This window comes from Balaenoptera borealis (genome assembly GCF_965194805.1).
Source record: "Balaenoptera borealis genome assembly, chromosome: 12".
In the NCBI taxonomy this organism is placed as follows: Eukaryota; Metazoa; Chordata; class Mammalia; order Artiodactyla; family Balaenopteridae; genus Balaenoptera; species Balaenoptera borealis.
Window position 1 is genome coordinate 48,686,568 of NC_138869.1, and position 19,456 is coordinate 48,706,023.

The following is a 19,456-nucleotide window of genomic DNA, read 5'->3' on the forward strand; positions in this document are numbered from 1 at the left end:
GACCAGGGCTTGAACCTGGGTCCCCTGCATTGGCAGGCAGATTCTTAACCACTGCACCACCAGGGAAGTCCGATAATTATTTTTTAAATAAATATTTTTATCTTAAAGAATCAAAAATCACAACAGCTGCTCATATCATTCAGCACTCTTGAGAATGGGAGGGAACCAGTTCTGTGCTAGGAATGGCCCAGGAATGGTCTCATCACAGAAGGCCCTGTTGACTGTTTATTACCAGCAAGAACGGCTGAAGAGCAACTCTGCTCAAAAATCATTTCCCACAAATGCCGCTCAACATTTAATCAATTTATAGTTAATGTTATATAAAGTAGAATCAAATCGCTTGTTTTCTGGGGGTATATTTTGCAGCAAATACTTCTTGAATGGTTTAGCAGGAAGTAATATTGTTTATGGGTGTTTGGGAGGGTTTTTTTGGATAATTAGTTATTCATGCTTCCAAATTTTTCTAGGCTTAAATTATTGGAGCCATGTTTTATGGCAGAAAATCCTGGAGTCCAAAATGTCCATTTTCCATGTGTTTGAATGTGCCTATTAATTTATCATTCGTTGTTAAATATTATAATAATGTCATTAATAATACCTAATGTTCAATGAGTCTTACTGGGGGCCAGGAGTTGGGCTTAACCCTTGAACTCATTATTGTATTTAATCCTTTCAGCATCCCCATGAGGTGGCTATTGTTATTTTTCCCTTTTTATATCTGGAGAAAAGGAGACTCAGAACGGTTAAAGTGAAGTCAAATAGCTAAAAAGTGATGAAGCCAGGATTTTAACCTAAGTCTTTCTGGCCTCAGAGCCCACTTTCTTCACCAGTCTGTGCTGTGTGGTTTCCTGAAAAATGTGCTTGCCCTGCCCTCAGGTATATATCCACTTGCATAAGAGTCCTTACTTTGCATGGGAGGTTGTCAACCTTGCCATCATCTTTACGGTTCTTTTCAATGTGGGAACCTTTATTAGTGTGGAGACTCTCCTTGTCCTACAGTTGCTGCCAGAGAAGGAAGATTCATTCCCTGTTATCTGTTCTTGTCCAAAGCAGAGTCTCACAGAAGATGTCACAGAGGGTATCCTGCAGGATGGTAGGAGGGTCCCACTGGAGGGTAGATGTGCTGAATTGTGTTCTTAGATTAGGTCAGATTCTAGGGTTGCTTTCACCTTAGAGTTAACCTTTGGGACTCCAAGGTGAAAGCAACCCTAGAATCTGACCTAATCTGACAGGATTGCCAGGTGCTGAAGCCAACTGCAGGATGATGCATGGGCAGCGTGCTAAGGATGCTGTCCACTGCGTCCTGCAGGGTCATCTCTGTGGGCATTCCTGGGGAAGGTCTCTCTTAACTCTTAATATCAAGAAAAGCTATTCTTCTGAGTACTTGGTCTTTATCTTGTGGACATAGAGTCATAAAATGATCTTTTTGCTTTGGCTCCCAGGAAACCCAGAGCAGAATTGGTCATCCCCTTCTAGCAAGTGTAAGGGTCACTGGATATGCATTCTTAGGAATTAATGGAACACAGTTAGACACAATGTGATAGATGGATGGATGGATAGATAGAGAGATAGAGAGATAGATAAACAAAATGTAGGCAAAGTCAGCCCTCGGCAGTCTCCCTTCCTCTTTCTGCATCCTTTGCCCTGTGGACTAAAACTGGAAAAATTAACCCTTCTTATTCTACAGCCTGGCAGTCAGCAAATCAGGAGGTCAGCAACTTGCTCTCCCACTGACCTGTCTCCCAGGGCCCTCTGAGCAAAGCCCTCCATCAAAACTGCTTCCAGGAAAGAATGTGGGCATCTAACCCACATCAGTTGCAAATGACTGATAAAAGTTTATGCAATTTATTGGTCTATAAACCAAAGGAACGCCGTTCTCAGTGTGAAATTTGAGGAATGAGAATAGGAAGGTATCTGGGGGCTAGGAAGGGACAGGGGCTGCACAGTGGCCCCTTCTGGGGGCTGGCTGCTGGGCAGCTTGGATTCTTTCACCAGCTGCCACAGTCTTGGCCTTTACCTGCCTCCTCCTCCTTATCTGAGTAAGATTGCCGCTCCTCCGGGATAGGGGAAGCATCTCCCATATTTGCTGACCTTTCAGACCTTCTCTCTGCACTTCCTACAGCAGCTATCCCAATGGGCTTTGTCCAAAGAAGCCCTCAGTAAATGGCAGCAGAATTAGAATTCGTCTTGTGCAGCACAAAATAGCTTAGGGACAGGGGAGGCAATGGAGACGTCGGGGCAGAGGGCACACACATTGGCAGCAGGGCCCACTTTCAGGTTTCCTGTCTGATGCCCCAGCAACACTCAGGCTGTGCCATCTCAGCAGGATGGCTGTGATCCCAGCCTCCTCCCTCGATTCTGCCAGCTTCCTCCTGCCTCCTCCAGTGTCCCCCATGCCAGGCCTTGGCAAGGCCTCTGAGAAGGGGGCAACATGGCGAGATCATGAGCAGTGGCATTAATGCTGAGCTCTGCTGTGAGATGTTGGGTGTGTCACTCATCCCTGTAAGCCACAGTTTCCTCATCTGTAAAACCAAGAGAATGGTACCCCTGTCACAGGATTATGAACAAAGCATGAAGAGTTCATGTATTTAAAGCACTCAGCATGGCAACGGCACATAGTAATGCCCTTTCCTAAGAGGAGGGACCATGTTTTCTTCACCCCTGGGGACATGGATGGACCGGGGTTCTTTCCGGGTGCTGAGTGGGCTCTTGTTCTCTATATCTACCTTAAGACATTGTTGGAAAAAAATCTGAGCTTCTTCTGACCTACTGATGTTATAGTAAAGGAAACTGATGCACAGAGAGAGGAGGGAGTTTCTCAAGGCCACTTGGCCTCTTAGTAGAGGAAATGGACTTGAACCAGGGGCTGCAGGGCTTCCCTCCTAAGACCTTGTGCTGTGGTTTTGGATTCAGGGAGTCACGGAAGAAGGAAGCAGGACCTATAAATCATACTTGCTTTTCAAAGCTCACATCGTGTTGTCTCCCTGGGAAGCCTTCCCTCACCCCCACCCCTACCCCTATGCTGAGCCAGATGGCCCCGGGCCATCGTGCCCATCGTGCCCTGGGCTTCCATTTTTCCCTAGGGGTCCTCTGACAGGGGTGACATGCTCTAGAGCTAACAACTGGAAAATTAAATTTACAAAGAAAGGCCTGTGGTTTATTTTCTCACTACAGTACTAAATAGAGAAGTTCTTGGTGGAAGTTGAATGAGTGAATGAATGAATGAGCATATATCAAAGCAGATTTGTTCTTTATAGAGTCATAATACTTTTAACAAAGATTCTCCCCGTCCTGGGCTTTCTCCCTACTGATTCTGCCTTTCTGTTGCATTAAGATTTCTGATATTGAGAGCCGGATTTCAGCCCTGACCATTGCAGGATTAAACATAGCACCCTGTGGGCGCCTCACAAGAAAACGCGATCAGAAGCAAAGGAACCAGGTGCGTTTGTCCCTCACTCCCTCTGCTGGAATATTGCATGACCTGAAAAATGTAGAAGATAAAACATCTCTGGCTTTGCAAAGGTGTACTGATTCCTGTGTTCTGTTTGTAGGTACAAACCATAGACACATCAAGGCAGCAGAGGAGGAAACTCCCTGCTCCACCAGTGAAAGGTATGCTTAAATCAAACCACAGAGCCACCAAAGCATTAAGCCTGACTCACTCACTCAGAGTAACTCAGAGATCTGAGTTTGAGGACCAGATCTAATGGGGTGTTCTCACCCAGAATTGCCCTTGTGGAGAGTCTATCTTGACTTGAATTCCTCCAAGAGGCAGACCCTGGGACAAAGATGTGATTTGGGAGGTAATTCCAAGAAACACTGAAAAGGGAAGAGAGAAAAGATTCAGGGAAGGAAATTAAGCCAATATAATGTACTTTAATTAGTAGTTTGATGCTTTGGGCAAATGAGGCTAACCCCTACTGGGGACTTCCGGGAGACAGTATCAACCGCACCTCAGAGTTTCCTGCTCAAAGAATAGGAAGATGAGATATTTCAACTCTCATCTTTGCTTGAAGGTTATTTCTGGTAGGGGCATTAACTCCCTGGTACTTCTGACCCACCCCATCATTCATGGGCCAAGAGAGAGTGGTGATGCCTGTAGTAGGATGCTGTCAGTGTGGGCTGGAATGGTGACTGTCAGGGAGATGCGCGAAGGACACCAAAAGCATCTAACAAAGAGCCCAACCTAGAGAGATTCCAGCAATGCCGGTCTATCACCCTTATCTACTGGACATTTTCAACAATTTCCCTAGATTCAGAAGCCACAGAATGATGATGCCAAACTAGAAATTTAGACCTGCAAACTAGAAGAGTAGAAAGTCAGAAGATATATGTTTGAGTCCTGGTTCCACCATTCATTGTTCAAGAAATGTTTACTCAGTGCCTACTTTATATTCCCCAGAGCCCTAAACAGTTAAAATACATTACAGATCCATGATCCCTTACTTGAAACCCTTTAGAAAGGTAATATGGTACATGTACTGTGTATTTCATGACAGCCCCCTCCTGTGGCGTCTGGAGTAGCGTCTGATAAACACATTAATATCCTTGCAGCAAAGCGTGACAATGTTCACGCTCCATGAGAGGGACAAGGACTTGAAATGGCCACTTATCAGTTTAAGTCAGGTTTTGCCATCAGGCAATTTTGACTCCAAAGTTGTAAAGATTTGCTGTTTTTAGAGCCTTTTATATTTCAGAATTGCAAATAAGAGTTTGTAGACTGTATTGGATTATCTCCAAGCTACATTTTCCTAGAAAGCCACCAATGATGCCTTGATTTATTTGGTCCACCAATAAATAAATAAGTAAATAAACAGAACAAAAAGTTTCCACAGTCAGACCTATGGACCAGAATGAGATGCCAGTCTAGAACAAAAATCTGGGTAATCTGGACACCTGGTCTTTCTTCCTTAACCATCAGTCCAGCTTCTGGATAATACTTATTCCTACGTGTTTCCTTTTAGCTGAAAAAATTGAGGCATCTTCAGCGACCACCATTAAAACATTTAACCGCAACTTCATTCTCCAAGACTCCTCGACAAACAGGACTAAAGAAAGGAAAAGCACTACCAAGGATTTGATAGTAAGTCATCTCTATCTTAATGCCAATTACTCTCACTGTTGATGGCACCTCCATTCTGTAGCCCTTCTTTCTGTAGGTCCCCAGTCAGAGCCCCAAGAAGCATCCTTCCTGCATGGTCTCATGGTCTGTTGGTTGGGTGGAGGGGGTCCTTATATTGCTAACCTCTTGGGTATGTGGATACATCCTGTCAATTATATCTCCAGCTCCTTGTATGAACCAGATTTAATATAAGAGAAATAAAAATATGTAGACAGAAATATAAGGTCCGATTGAGGTATAAGAGTTTTTATTCTGTTTTTGATTCTTATTCACTCTTCCTTAAATTTCTTCTAAGCCATTAATTACTTGTGTTCCAGAAAAAAAGTCAGCAGCTGCCCATAAATGCGGCAAAGGAAGCGACAGTGGATAATTTGCATAAACCTGGAGATCATATAAGAAGGCTAAGGGATTATTACCCTAACACCAACATATGCTTCAGAATTTTGCAAATGCTTGATGCTGCTTATATGGGAGGTGAAGACCCAGCTAAACTGCCTCAGTGATACCAGTTATGCAGAGGGGGTAGACAATGGCTGGGTGACAAGATTGAAGCAACGAAAGGCAAAACCTATTCTGTTGCCTTTTATGCATCACCTGTCACTCCCTTCCCATTCCTCCCCCTCACTGTCCCTGTGTCATGAGCACAGAAGCACCAGATAATGGCATAATGGGGGGCATGCCCTTTTGAATCACAAGTTACTGCATCTCTTAGGTACCATATGGCAACAGTGCTGCCCACTGCCTTTGCTTCATTGGCCAGCCGTTACCCCTGACCTTTCAAAGTCCAGTTACCTGGCTCCTGGCTGTTACTTCAAAGAGCTAAAAAGAAGCATTATCACACTAAAAGGGCAGACCACTAGGGCCAGGGAAGGAGTCTGTTATAAATAAGATAGTTAAAAATAAATTACCTTAAGGGAAAGTGGAGGGTGGGGAAGAGGGATAAATTAGGAGTTTGGGATTAACTAATATATATAAAATAGATAACCAACAAAGACCTACTGTATAGCTCAGGGAACTATACTCAATATTTTGTTAACAACCTATAAGGGAAAAGAATCTGAAAAAGAATATATATGTGTGTGTGTGTGTGTGTGTGTGTGTGTGTGTGTGTTATCTGAATCGCTTTGCTGTACACCTGAAACTAACACAACATTGTAAATCAACTATACGTCAACAAAAATTTTAAAAATAAAAAAATTTTAAAGGATAAAGCTCCAGATTCCCCTCTCTTAAAAAATAAAATAAAATAATAAATAAATTACCTTCCATAGATGTAGAACATAGATCAATGGTTGCCAGGGGCTCTGGGGAGGGAGAATAGGAAGAAATGCTTAATGGGTAAGAGGTTTTACTTCAGAGTGATGGTATGTTTTGAAACTTGATAGAGGCAGTGGTTGCGCAACATTGTGAACGTACTAAATGCCACTGAATTGTTCATTTTTAAATGGTTAATTTTATGTTTTGTAAATTTCACCTCAATAAATTATTTCTTAAATAAATCAACTTTAAATAACACTGAGAGGTTAAAAATGAAAGAATAGACAACATTCTATGCTAAATAAATGCAAACAAAAAAGAAAAGGCAGGAATATTACTTTCAAACAAAGTAGAATTCAAGGCAAGAAGCACACAGTAGAAACAGGGAGGGAGGGTGTTTTAGATACTGATAAAGTAAGTAAATCATGAGACTTTCTTGAATTGGCAAAACAATAGAGCAACACAATCTAATGTGCCATGGTTGATGACTTTAAAATTCCCTTATCAGCCCTTGGAAGCCCAGTACACCAGAAATAAATACAAATTAGATAATTTGAATAGTGTAATTATTAAGCTTTAAATAAGAGGGACTTCCCTGGTGGTCCACTGGTAAAGAATCCACCTTATGAAATAATGGAAATGTTCTATATCTGCAGTGCCCAATATGGTAGCCACCAGCCAGAAGTGGCTACTGAGCCCTTGAAATGTGGCTACTGCCTTGGAGGAACTGATTTTTAAATTTTATTTAATTTTAATTAATCTAGGGCTTCCCTGGTAGCGCAGTGGTTAAGAATCTGCCTGCCAATGCAGGGGACACGGGTTCGAGCCCTGGTCTGGGAAGATTCCACATGCCGCGGAGCAACTAAGCCCGTAAGCCACAACTACTGAGCCTGTGCTCTAGAGCCCGCGAGCCACAACTACTGAGCCGCATACCACAACTACTGAAGCCCACGCGCCTAGAGCCCGCACTCTGCAATAAGAGAAGCCACTGCAATAAGAAGCCTGTGCATTGCAACAAAGAGTAGCCCCTGCTCGCCACAACTAGAGAAAGCCTGCATGCAGCAACGAAGACCCAATGCAGCCAAAAATAAAATATAAATAAATTTTTAAAAAATTAATCTAAATGTAAACAGCCACTTGTGGCTAGTGTCTACCATATTGGATAGAGCAAATCTAGAAAATTAGAACAAAAGTTAAAATAGTCAGAAACCCTACTCAGAAGTTTTAAAGCATGTGCACCCACATACACAAGTATACACATACACACACACAACGTGCACATCTCACACATATTTCCAAGTAACTATTGGATTAAAGAAAAAAGCTAATCCACAGAGCATTTACAAAATGAAGACATTACATATATCAAAACAAATGGGATACATACAGAACCACACTGAGTCAAATTCACAGTATTAAATCTTTTCTTCATTATTAAAGAAGGAAGAAGCAAAACAAGTGAACTAGACTTTGAATTTCAGACATCAAAGATAAATGCATAAACCAATTAAAACCAAAAAGCTATAGAAATGATCATAAATCCAAGAGCTTATCTTTGGAAAAATAGAGAAATTTTTGTTAGCCAATTCAAGGAAAAAAACCCAAGAAATAAAAAAATAAGAGATTCTAATAGAGATGTAAATTTTTAATTTAAATATACAATGTGATGTAAATCTATGCTAATAAATTTTAAAGTCTTAGTTCTAGTAAAATTAGGATCAAATCAGAATATCAGTAAAAACTGACTTAAATAAAATTTTAAAATTTATTAAAACTTCAAAAAAGATTCTCTGGCCCAAAGGTTTTGCTGATAAATTTTTATGAGCTAATTCTCATGCAATATGAAATATTCCAGAGGATTAAAAAATCTCAAAACTAAAAGATTCAAGTTGTAAAGCTGTTAAAACTGCAACAACTAAAGGGTTAACAGGGCTGGTAAGTATGTACACATCTTACACACACAGGCACAAACAGACGCATACAAACCACACACCAATAGTACTTCTTCAGAGAGATGAGGCATGCTAAATAAAAATTAGCAAACTAAATGCAGCAGTACATTAAATAATAAATTACCAGGTAAATTTTACAGGAATCCACCAATACCTTTAATATTGAGATATTGATTAATAAATCCGACCAGCAGTTCATTTCTTTCCAAATTAATTTATAGTTTAATGCAATTCTCATAAAATTCTCAGTGGGATTTTCTTGGAACTAAAGTTCATGTAAGAATAAATCAGAAAGAATAGACAAGAGCATTTTGCAAAATTAAAGTGATTTTCCTGCCAGATTTTAAAACCAATTAAAAGCTGTAAAGAAACTGATGATTAATGAAATAGAATAGAAAGCTCAGAAATAGATACAGGCACATATGAAAATGTGTTATATGATTTTTTTAAGCATTAGGAACCAGTAGAGGAGGTATAGATGATTTTTTTAAAAAACTCTGCTTGGGAAATTAGCCAACGGGATGCAGTGGGAAGGGAATCAATTTGCCTTATTCCATACACCAAAATGAATATCAGATGGATTAAGAGGTACATGTAAGAAATGCATCACTTTTTGAATATTGTGAAATATTTCACTGGTCAATGGGCATGAATACCTTTTACAACATAAAAAAAGCAGTAGACATTGTTGTTAATGGCCTCTCCTCACTTTCACCAAGTGGTTGATTGCATCTGCTCATTTTCTCCCCTCAGGAGCCCACCCTGGAGTCTGCTGTGAGGTATTAGCACCATGGAACTCCACTGCCAGTGACCCACTGCCTCCGGCCGTACACGACAGTGCCTTGACCCAACAGCCATTGAATACTGTACGGATTTCCACCTGAGGAGAGGGCGTGGGGAGGCCACAGTGCACCCCTGCACAGGGCTGTCCTGATACCTCAGCCAGAAAGCAGACCCAGACTTCAGCATCAAGGTCTTGCCTACTCTCTGCCTTAGGCTCCCAGGAGAATCCAAGACAGAAAACCAAGACGCTGGCTTCCAACAGTAGAGCTCCAGTTTAAAAGATGCATCTTTTCCCTGTTCGCTTTGCTACTGTGTGTTGTCTTTAAGACCTTTTTTTTTTTTTTTTCCTTTTTTAATCCCTTTGATTCAACTAGTATTACATGTCAATAATTTTTCCCAAAATATATTATTGGGGTCGGGGGATAGTGGAGGGAAGGGTATTAACATTTAACTCATCAGTTCTTATTAATCTCTCACAAGCATCTTTGTCCTACAAATGCTAAGGAGAAAAGTGAAAACCCCTGTAGTGAGCACTAGGGGCTGTCTAACTTGGGGAGCCCTCAACTCTCAAGGTGTCCCTCCAGCCACCTCCTTGCTGCTGGCTCCTAGCCCACCACACCACCAGTTCCTCCCACTGCTTTGCAGTCACAAGCCACAGGACCGAAAGCTCTGACTCGCCCATGCCGGCCCAGGTCTATCTGAAACAATGTCTCATTGAGAATTCAGGGTTCTTCCTTGGACTCGCTGAGAGTTTCCTCGCTCTGAAGGGGGGAGGGGCTTGCAAAAGCCCACCATTGGCTTAACTTTAGCACACTGTCTAGAATCAATAAGATGTGGTTTAGCACTGACTGCATCTAAATGAGGTTTAGGTAACTGGATTATTGCAGGATACAACCACACAAGGAAACGCTGTCCTCCAAAATTTATTTCCCAATAAATATTCAGCAGAAGTAGTAAAATGTCCTTAAAGATAAAAATGGTTAAGACTTGAGAAAATTTGCATGTCTGAATAAAGCAAGGACAAATTGAATTCAACAGACGCAAGAGCTGACACTACCTCCACGTGTGTGGCCGCACATGCATGACTATTTAGAGTGTATTTATAAAAGCAAATGGAACTGGAATTTCACTCAATTAATTGAGCATTAGCAACTTTTTTTTAATTTGCTCCTGATAAATTCTGAATCTGAGGAAGAAGGCAAAACATGGGAGGCAAGGGAATAGCATGACTGATGTATATTAAGTGACTGCTCTGAAGGAGGCAATATTATTCTCATTTTAATCCTAATAGCAACCCTATTCAGTAGGTATCCCCACTTTTCAGATTTGGAGACTGAGGGCCAGAGTGATTAATTTTCCAAAGTCAGACCTTTAAGCTAATTACAACTCGAATGCCTGACAGAGCCTCATTCTGTGTTGTTTTCCACTTCTACAATCTTTTGCTGCTGTGCACATTTCCAGACCTGACTTGCTGCTGAAATGTGTGTTATGATCCATTCCTGATGGGGGTCTACCTATCTTCTGGTAATACTCCTTGCTGATGCTGTGTATGTGTTATCCAAAAGAAATGACTCCTTTGAAATAAAGTAAATCTTTGGCTTTTTGTTCTGTTGGTGTGATTAAAAGCAAACAAATACAAAATTTAAAAACACAACAAAAAAGATTTGAGTTCCAAATAGAGCGTTTTCTTTAAGAGGCATGAAAAGCAACTATTGTTGTGTTACAGTGTTAAAATACTCAGTTTTCTTTGACAAAAATGTGTACTGTGTAAGCCTTGCAAAAAAACAAAATGAAGAAGAAGCCTGCTCTATGGCATTTGAATTTTTATAAAGGTTTCCTTGTGCCAAATAAGTGCAAAGATTTAATTTACTATTAAAATCCATAAGCATATGTTATAGTTCCAGATGAATTATTTTGTCATCAAGTGACTTTGATCTTCAGTGTCAATATTTATATTTAGATTAATTTTTATAAATGAAAATATTTTAATGGTTTAAGAAAATGAGGCCAATAGGACCATATCTTTGATGACTTCTGAAAGTATGCTTGCCTTCATGTTATATGCACATTGCCAAGAATTACTGTCAAGAGAAATGATAAAGAAGTAAAAGTCATTTACGGAAATAATGTCTGTGTGTGTGTGTGTGTGTGTGTGTGTTTGGTTAGAGAAGAATGGGAGTGAAGAAGGGGTAGTCATTGGAGGGGCCAAGATTCAAAGCCACGGTGACCCCACACCCCATGTTCCTTCCAGTTACACCACTCACCTCTCCATTGCTTGTTCTCCTGAGAACACAATTTCCCAGGGCCACCTCCACTGAGTGGTCACTCAGGTAACACTAGCAGTTCTCAAAGCAGGGAGGAGGGGCAGTGTGATTTTGTGCCTCAGGGGACATTGTCGCAACTTGGTGGGGGCAGGGCATGCGCATAGTGGATAGCGGCCAGGGATGCTGCTGAACACCCTACAGTGAGCAGGACAGCCCCCCACAGCAAAGAGTTATCCAACTCAGAATGTCAGTGGGGCCAAGTTTGAGAACCCTGGGTGAGACCCTGGAGGGAAGCCTGGACATCAGTGGAAAAGCCCCGGCCCACCTCTGCAGGGACTGCGTAGCTGAGTGAGAAGCAAGGCAGTGACTCTCCCAGAGTCTTGCACAGGCTCAGAGGCAGTTGTTGGTCCTCTGAGGCTGGCCTGCCCAGACACTGGCCCTGCCATCCCCAGACGGGACTAGGAACCCACCACTAAGCTGAAATGAATGAGGGAATAAAATATGAATAGAAGCCAAGAGCAGCAACATGGATGGACCTAGAGATTATCATACTAAGTGAAGTCAGACAGAAAGACATATCATATGATATTACTTATATATGGAATCTAAAACAATGATACAAATTAACTTACTTACAAAACAGAAACAGACTCACAGACATAGAAAACAAACTTATGGTTCCCGAAGGGGAAAGGGGGTAGGGATAAATTAGGAGTTTGGGATTAACAGATACACACCACTATATATAAAATTGATAAAGAACAAGGACTTACTGTATAACACAGGGAACTATATTCAATATCTTGTAATAACCTATAATGGAAAAACATCTGAAGCTGTACACCTGAAAGTAACACAATATTGCAAATCAACTATAGTTTAAAAAAAGAAGAAGAAGAGGAAGAAGGGGGAGAAGAAGAAGGGAAAGAAGGGGAAGAAGGGGAGGAGGGGGAGGAAGAGGAGGAGGAGGAAGAAGAAGGAGAAGGAGGAGAAGGAGAGGAAGAGGAAGGAGGAGGAGAAGAGGAAGAGGAAGGGGGAGGAGGGGGAGGGGAAGGGGGAGGGGAAGGGAGGGGAAGGGGGAGGGGAGGGGAAGGGGAGGGGAAGGGGAGGGGAAGGGGGAGGAGGGGGAGGGGAGGGGGAGGGGAGGAGGAGGAGGGGGAGGAGGAGGGGGGGGAGGAGGAGGAGGAGGAGAAGGAGAAGGAGAAGAAGGAGAAGGAGAAGAAGAAGAAGAAGGAGAAGAAGGAGAAGAAGAAGGGAAGAAGGGGAAGGAGAAGGAGAAGGAGAAGAAGCCAAGAGCCTCCTCTGCCTGATAGGCTAACGCAGTAATACTCAAGCTTGAGTGGGCATCAGAATCCCCTGCAAAAACACAGATCATGGGATAAATCCAGTCATCCCCGTCCTCAGTTCACCTTTGTCTACACTACCATTAATGTGCCTGGCACAATAACGTTTGCTAAACATTCATAACAAACAAGCTAACACTTAGGTTGGTGGGGCATTTCAGATGGGGCTGGCTGGGAGAACAACACTAGGAGACCCTCTGAGATCCTCTTCAGGCAACATTTCTGGACCAAGAATTCCTGACTTCTCAACCCACCCAACCCCCAGACCGTATTCCCATAGGACAGCAAGACATGGAAGACAGCCAAGAGGGTCCAGCCACACTCCAGTTACCCGAGCATTCAGCCTCCCTAACCCAGAAGCCCAAAAAGCTTGTACTGAGCAGCCAATCTGCATCAACACTCCGAGTATTCAAGAGAACTGGTTTGGGTCAACAATTTGAGTGTCAAGAGTGATGGGCAGCTACACTCATAGAAAGTTTACAGCTCTTCTTGCTTCTGGGGTAAATAGGAACAGAGTAAAGACAGTATTTTCCCCTAAGAAATAGGTGCTTGATTTGCCATGACAAAAAAAAAAAAATGTGACCCAATATTCACAGCATTTGAAGGCTGCCAGGAAACACTAGGCTCTACTCTTTGATATTCCACACACCAGCTCTGTGGCTTATCACCTCATCTGTAAAATGGGGTTAAAATATATTCCTCATGGTGTTGTTAAAAGGGTCATTGAGGTAACACATGAGAAAACTCTCAGCAGAATGTTTGATAACTATGGGTCCTCAATACTGGTTTCCTCCTTTTTCTCTTGGAATAAGAAAATCATTCGAATATCAGCACCATGATTTATTTTGCAAAATGCTGTGCCTCAATTTTTGTACTCATAGTAGAAGAGATTATTGTGCTGCAAATATTCACTCCCTTAACCCTCTAACTCTGGGAGGAGTGACTACTTCACCCCACTGACGTTGGGCTTGGCCATGTGACTTGCCTCATGGTTGGTGGAGCACACTTCTCTGTCTTCTGGCTGCTATTACAAAATACCAAAGACTGGGAAGTTTATAAACCACAAAAATTTATTTCTCACTGTTCTGGAGGCTGGGAGTCCAAGATCAGAGTGCCAGCATGGTCAGGTTGTGGTGGAAGCCTGTTGCAGACTTCTCACTGTGTCGCCACATGGCGAGGGATCTCTCTGGAGCCTCTTTTAAAAGTGCACTAATCCCAGTCATGAGGGTGTAGCCCTCCTGACCTAATCACCTCCCAAAGGCCTTACCTCCTAATATCATCATTTTAGGGGTTAGGTTTCAAAGCATGAATTTTGAGGGGACACAAACATTCAGACCATAGCATTATCCAACCCTTGGTTTGGATTTGACCATGTAACTTGCTTTGGCTAATGAGATGTTAGAAAAAGAGCTACATAAGGGGCTTGAAATATATTTATGGAGTTGGGTTTGTCCACTTATATTTGCCATTCACTATGAGCACAAGCCACAGGCAGCCCACTGGTCCAAGGAACAGACTCAGATCCAACCTACAGCCAAGCTGAGCTGAGCCCAGCAGAGATCATCAAAGCCACCCCAGCCAACCTGTAGACATGAGAGCAAGAATAAATCATTGTTCTTTTAAAACACTGAGTTTGGGAGTGGTTTATTATGCAGTAATAGCTAACTGATACACTACGTGAAAAATTAGTTTTATAACCTTAGATTAATCCTTGTGTTAGTGATGAAATGAAGATGAGTGAATATCAAAAGTAAAATCACTTGCCAATATAAAGGATGTATTAGCAACTATTGAGCTACTTGCTTTTGACCTGCCATGATATATTAAACTTCTGTTACATTTTTTGGAAGCATCTCTCTCTTTCTCTCTCTGTGTGTGTGTGTGTGTGTGTGTGTGTGTGTGTGTGTGTGTGTGTGTGTTGATCTTTCACAAAGGGTCCTGTATTCATTGAAATTTTTGACAAAACTTTAAAGTACAGGAGGCATTTGGTACATTCCTTTAAAAATAACTTTCCAAATGACAGCCACTCTATTTTCTCCCAGGGGAAGTATTTCCCATACAAAATTTGCATTTTACAGAACAGTTGGTTGTGTGAGCCTTCTGTCTCTGCAATTGAGTTATAATTATGATAAAGTGCAGGTAAATGGAGTTGCATTTTAAAGAGCTTTCAAGGGACTGGAAAACTTTAATATCCACTTCAAATGTTGGAGACCTCAAAGAAGTTATTCAGAAGGATCCAGTTGTGTAGAATCAAGTCCTCAAATATAGAAATATATGTTTTATATCAAAGTTATCATGTTTGATAAAGATGAAAGATTAAAGGCAGTGCTTCTCAAACTTTAATGTGCAAATTCTGATTCGCAGGCCTGGTGGGGCCCATGATGCTGCATTTCTAACAAGCTTCCGGATGATGCTGATGTGCTGCTCATACTTTGAGTAGCACGGTTTGATAGAGTCCCTCAGAGGGTCCCCTGCAGGATTGAGGTCCAGGTACCCACAGCAGTAACCTGTTCATTAGTGCTTCTTTTGTGACTTTTCTCCCTTCATTCTCTCACATCCCCTGTCCCTCAGCATGTACCCTGGGGGTCACCTCCCAAATGAACTACTCAACACAGAATCTCCTTTGGGGAAACCCCAAACTAAGACATCCCCTGCACTGCATGTACATGTTTGATTATCTTTCTCCTGCATTGACCTGAAAGCTTCTTGAGGAAGTGGGCTCCATTCATCCCATGCAGAGCCTGGCACAGAGCAGGTGCTTAAAACAAATTTGGTTCACCTAGGCTGGCCACGGTGGTCCTAGCTTTAGACTATGGTTACCATGCCCAAGCAACTCAACTGAAGAAGGTGCCCAACAGGCACCCTCATGCCCATCCTGGGGCTGGGGGTGAGCATCCTCCCAACACCGAAGTGTATAGGAGGGATCTCAACACCAAGATGGAGAAGCAAAAGGCTCTCCCCAAACCTCTACTTCACCCTCTCCCCTTTTCTAAAGACAGTGGAGCAACCCCAGGTGGCAGTGAACGGTCCAGGCACCTGCTGTCCAGAATCCAAAAGCACAAGCCCCTGTATCCACAGATGCTCAAGACCTGCAGGCCCCAGTGAGACACCAGTAACTTTGGCTTAGTTTAGCGGGTCTCTTAAAACACTGTCTCTAAGCTGTCCAAGAGCTAACACAGAGTTCTTGGGTGCCATCACTCCTTCCTGCCATCACTGATAAGGCAGGGAGGACGTTGAGATGCTCACGTTTTTCACTGACTTCTTTGAACAAAACCCATGTGCTCAGCCAAGAACCATTTTTTCTCTGTGTGGATCTCTCTCCTTCATCCTTTGCCCATGAAAAGCCAGAACTTGGGGAACTCAAAGGTTAGAAGAGCAGTTTCCAAAGTGGGGTACACAAGGGGTACAGAAGATGGTCCACTGAGGTCATGGGAAAGAACAATTAGTCCTTTTACTTATACTCATTTTTTATCTGGAAGTAAGATTTACCAATATTAAATATATGGATAGATGAAAGTACATGTAAGTAATTTATAAATGAATATGCATATTTTGGGGGTGCATTGTCAAACAGTTTTTACTGGTGGGATGTGTGGCCCAAAAAGTTTAAAGACCACCTACTAGTTAGAAAACCTTGTAAACTTCTGATGACTCAAATTCCCCCTCCAGCTAGTCCCCATCGTCACCCCTGTCAGGGACAATGCTAACTCTCAAGATCAAACCCAGTGCTTAAAGGGCAGCTGCAAGAAGGGCAGAGGTGAGGAAGTTATCGAGAGAGCCCCAATCTATTGGTTGAGCCCTGAAATGAGTGTTGTTCCATCCCTTTAGGGAAAAGCTTTCTGTCAGTGTTGCCTGTTTCCCTTGCTCTCCTCCCCAGCCCAGGGAGGAAATGTCTACTTACTACCCAACTACCCTAACTGAACTCCCGAGAGATATCAAGTTATCCTTGCCTGGAAACAACCCAGTGGGCAGCCTTGAGGAGTGGGGATTTCCAATAAAGTTTCCTTGTGGCTCTTTGAAGTGGACAAAGTTAAATCTCTGCTTGTAGAGCCAGGTGAGCCAGGCTGTGAGCCAGGTGGACCAGGTAACAGCCCCCTCCTCTATCCAGCCTTGCCTCCCTTTGTATCATAGTGCCCAGAGTGAGCCAGCCAGATAGGCGCAGCAGTTTACAGACCCAGCAACCTGAGAGCTTCTGGGAAGTCTACTTGTGCAGGAAAAGTGCACCAAACGCCACCTGCACTCCTGTCAACTCATAACATCTTCCATGAGTCCAGGAGAGTCTGTCCTCTGCTGTCATCATAGCAAATCTGGGGAGTATGCCTTTGGCACCTCCCAGACAGTGCCACCAAGTTCACGGAGTTCTCAGCTTTGTACTTGCTCAGGGAGAGACAGGACTGGGGGCCTGGGGGCCTCAGACTGTGAGAGCTGCCTTCTCTTCCATGTACTGTGTATAGCAAATGACAAGGGGCAGTGCTGGCCCAGGGCCAGGATGTGCCCCAACCATGAGGTGCTAGGTGTCAAGGCGACAGGATGAAAAGTCATGTAATTGCTGTCCTCATTCACTGCAATGTGGTAATTACTTAACTGAAGATTAATTGAAAGGGCTATTTGCCGGCAGTGGTGGTGGTGTTTCCCATTTCACTTCTATCTTCAACATGCCCTTTCTTGCTTCCCAGTAATGACATAATTTGCACTTTCAAGACTGTCCTTTCTGATTTATTCTTCCCTACTATTTCATTCATTTCATGACAAACCAATGGGAAGTCAGAAAAAGATTTTCATCTTTAAAAGGAAAAGGCTGGACAAGTATTCTTTGCCCTGATAAATGCAGACCATGTGTCATGAATGCTCTACCACTGAAAACAGACTCTATGAATCAGCGCTTCCACCCTGTTTGTAATTTGGGTCTTTGTAGAACCATCCTGGTGATGAATGAGTTGCTGTCCTCAGTCTGGCAGAACAGAGGTTCTTCTTTGTCTTTAAATGACACTGTTATTGTCTTTTCTGTGACCAGTAGCAATTCTTCCTAGTGACCCTAGTCTGTTGAAATTTTGACTGTCTGTGGTACAACAGCTCTGCTGATGCCACTTGGCCAGTTGTCAGCTTGGTGCCCATTGATCATTGAACTGTCTAATGACAAAGGAGTAAGTCACCCAGCCTTGACTTGAAGCAGTTAGGATTCTGTTCCCCTGGCCCCCACTCTGTCTTTGACTGCAGGGGAAAATGGGTGTCCTGGCTAATGCTAAAAAGACAGATCTAAATGTGGTTGGAAAGTCTGTTCCAGGCATCATCAGAGCTGGGCTGTAACGGTGGGTAATTCTGGACCATAGCTCCTGGTAGGGCCCCATCTACCCTCTGTGGGTCACAAACCATTAAAACTAGGAACTTTCTCAACTCTGCATCTTCCCACATTATATTCAGTCCTCTGGAATGCCTCCCTCTGACTTTGAAAACTCCTACCCATCCTTTAAGAAGGCTCAGTTCAAAAGTCACGTCCTCTCTGATGGTTCCTGACCCCTCCCCAGCCCAGGAGAATCCTAGTGTAGCCCACATGGTTGAAGGTAAGAGTAGGCTGCACGCCACGAAAAATCTAGATTCAAATCTACACTGCTTCGATCCCCTAATTCTATTTCCCTTAAAGCCCAAAGACTTTCCCAAAAGCCTGTGAATTTGTGCTTATGGAGATCAACGGTTTTGCGTCCTTATTGCAGCCTCTGTTTTGTATTGCATCAATCCAGGAGGGAAGTTTAACCCTTTCACTATTTGCACTTAAAACAACAGCAACAACTAAGAGATCAACCAGCCTTGTAATAGACCTCACTGAAGGGCTGACGGGCAGCAGGAGTTGGCAGAGGCTGGGAGTGGGGGAGAGGTCGGGGAGCAGGGGCATATAGCATATCACCTAGTAGCTGAAAATCTAACTTAGACTTTCCTGTTCCTCAAAAGTCTTTTTTCCAAACAATAGTGGGCTCCCCCCACAGCACCAGTCTCCTCCTGTGCCCTGACTCCTCGCCTTTGACCTACAGAATGTTGTGGCCAACTCCTAGGGCCTCTCTGATGCCCTGACCCCACTGAAAACTCAGGGCATAAGTGTCCCACTTTCTGCCCCAATCACTTACCCAGAAACAGTTCTCTACCTGTGCAGAGCACTGGGACTCACTGTTAAGATATCATTTCCCACCTAGTTACATGATCTACCCCTTCATTTGTATATAGAGCATTCTGCGTGTTTCCCTATTTTCATCCCATTCATACAGATATATATCATTTATGTGCATGTCTGGATTGATATGGTGCATTTTGTCTAATTCATGATTCGTGGTGAGACACTGAAAAGTTCAGAAGGGAAGTGACCTGAGCAGATTTGTGAATTTTTAGTGTAAGGAACATATTGTATCAGGGCAAAGAGACAAATTTGTCTCCGATAGACAAATTCGGAGACTTCCTATAGAGTCCAGGAAGAAATCAAGACAGCTTAGATTAGGACAGTGAGGAAGGAGAATTTTGTTGGATGCAGAAGAATTTTTGGAGGCAAAAATGGGATTTGGGAATTGGTTGGATATGGGCAATTAAAAAGATTGAAGTGCGAAGGATGCACACAGACCTCTGTCTGGTTCTATTCATTGAGCTGGGGGCTGGGGAAGGAAGACTCCCTTTTGGATATGTTTGATTGGAGATGTTGGCCAAGTGGAGAGGTCTGGGAGGTGGGTGGATCCACAATTGTAGAGATCAGGC

At 42.9% G+C, this 19,456-nt stretch overlaps 2 protein-coding genes across 8 annotated transcripts in view; one reads left to right on the forward strand and one right to left on the reverse strand.

The window, feature by feature from the left end:
- MYRIP (myosin VIIA and Rab interacting protein) overlaps positions 1 to 11,243 on the forward strand; it is a 223,647-nt gene extending 212,404 nt beyond the window's left edge. For both annotated transcript variants that reach the window (XM_082348456.1, XM_082348457.1), the window contains 4 exons: positions 3,335 to 3,439; positions 3,552 to 3,612; positions 4,965 to 5,083; positions 9,085 to 11,243. In XM_082348456.1, coding sequence (XP_082204582.1) covers positions 3,335 to 3,439; positions 3,552 to 3,612; positions 4,965 to 5,083; positions 9,085 to 9,117 — 318 coding nt within the window. In that variant the 3' untranslated portion in view covers positions 9,118 to 11,243. The remainder of the gene's footprint in view (positions 1 to 3,334; positions 3,440 to 3,551; positions 3,613 to 4,964; positions 5,084 to 9,084) is intronic.
- Positions 1 to 19,456, reverse strand: part of LOC309608508 (uncharacterized protein) — a gene marked incomplete at its 5' end in the record, with an annotated part of 555,765 nt that overhangs the window by 419,829 nt on the left and 116,480 nt on the right. The gene's annotated exons all lie outside the window — the stretch shown is intronic.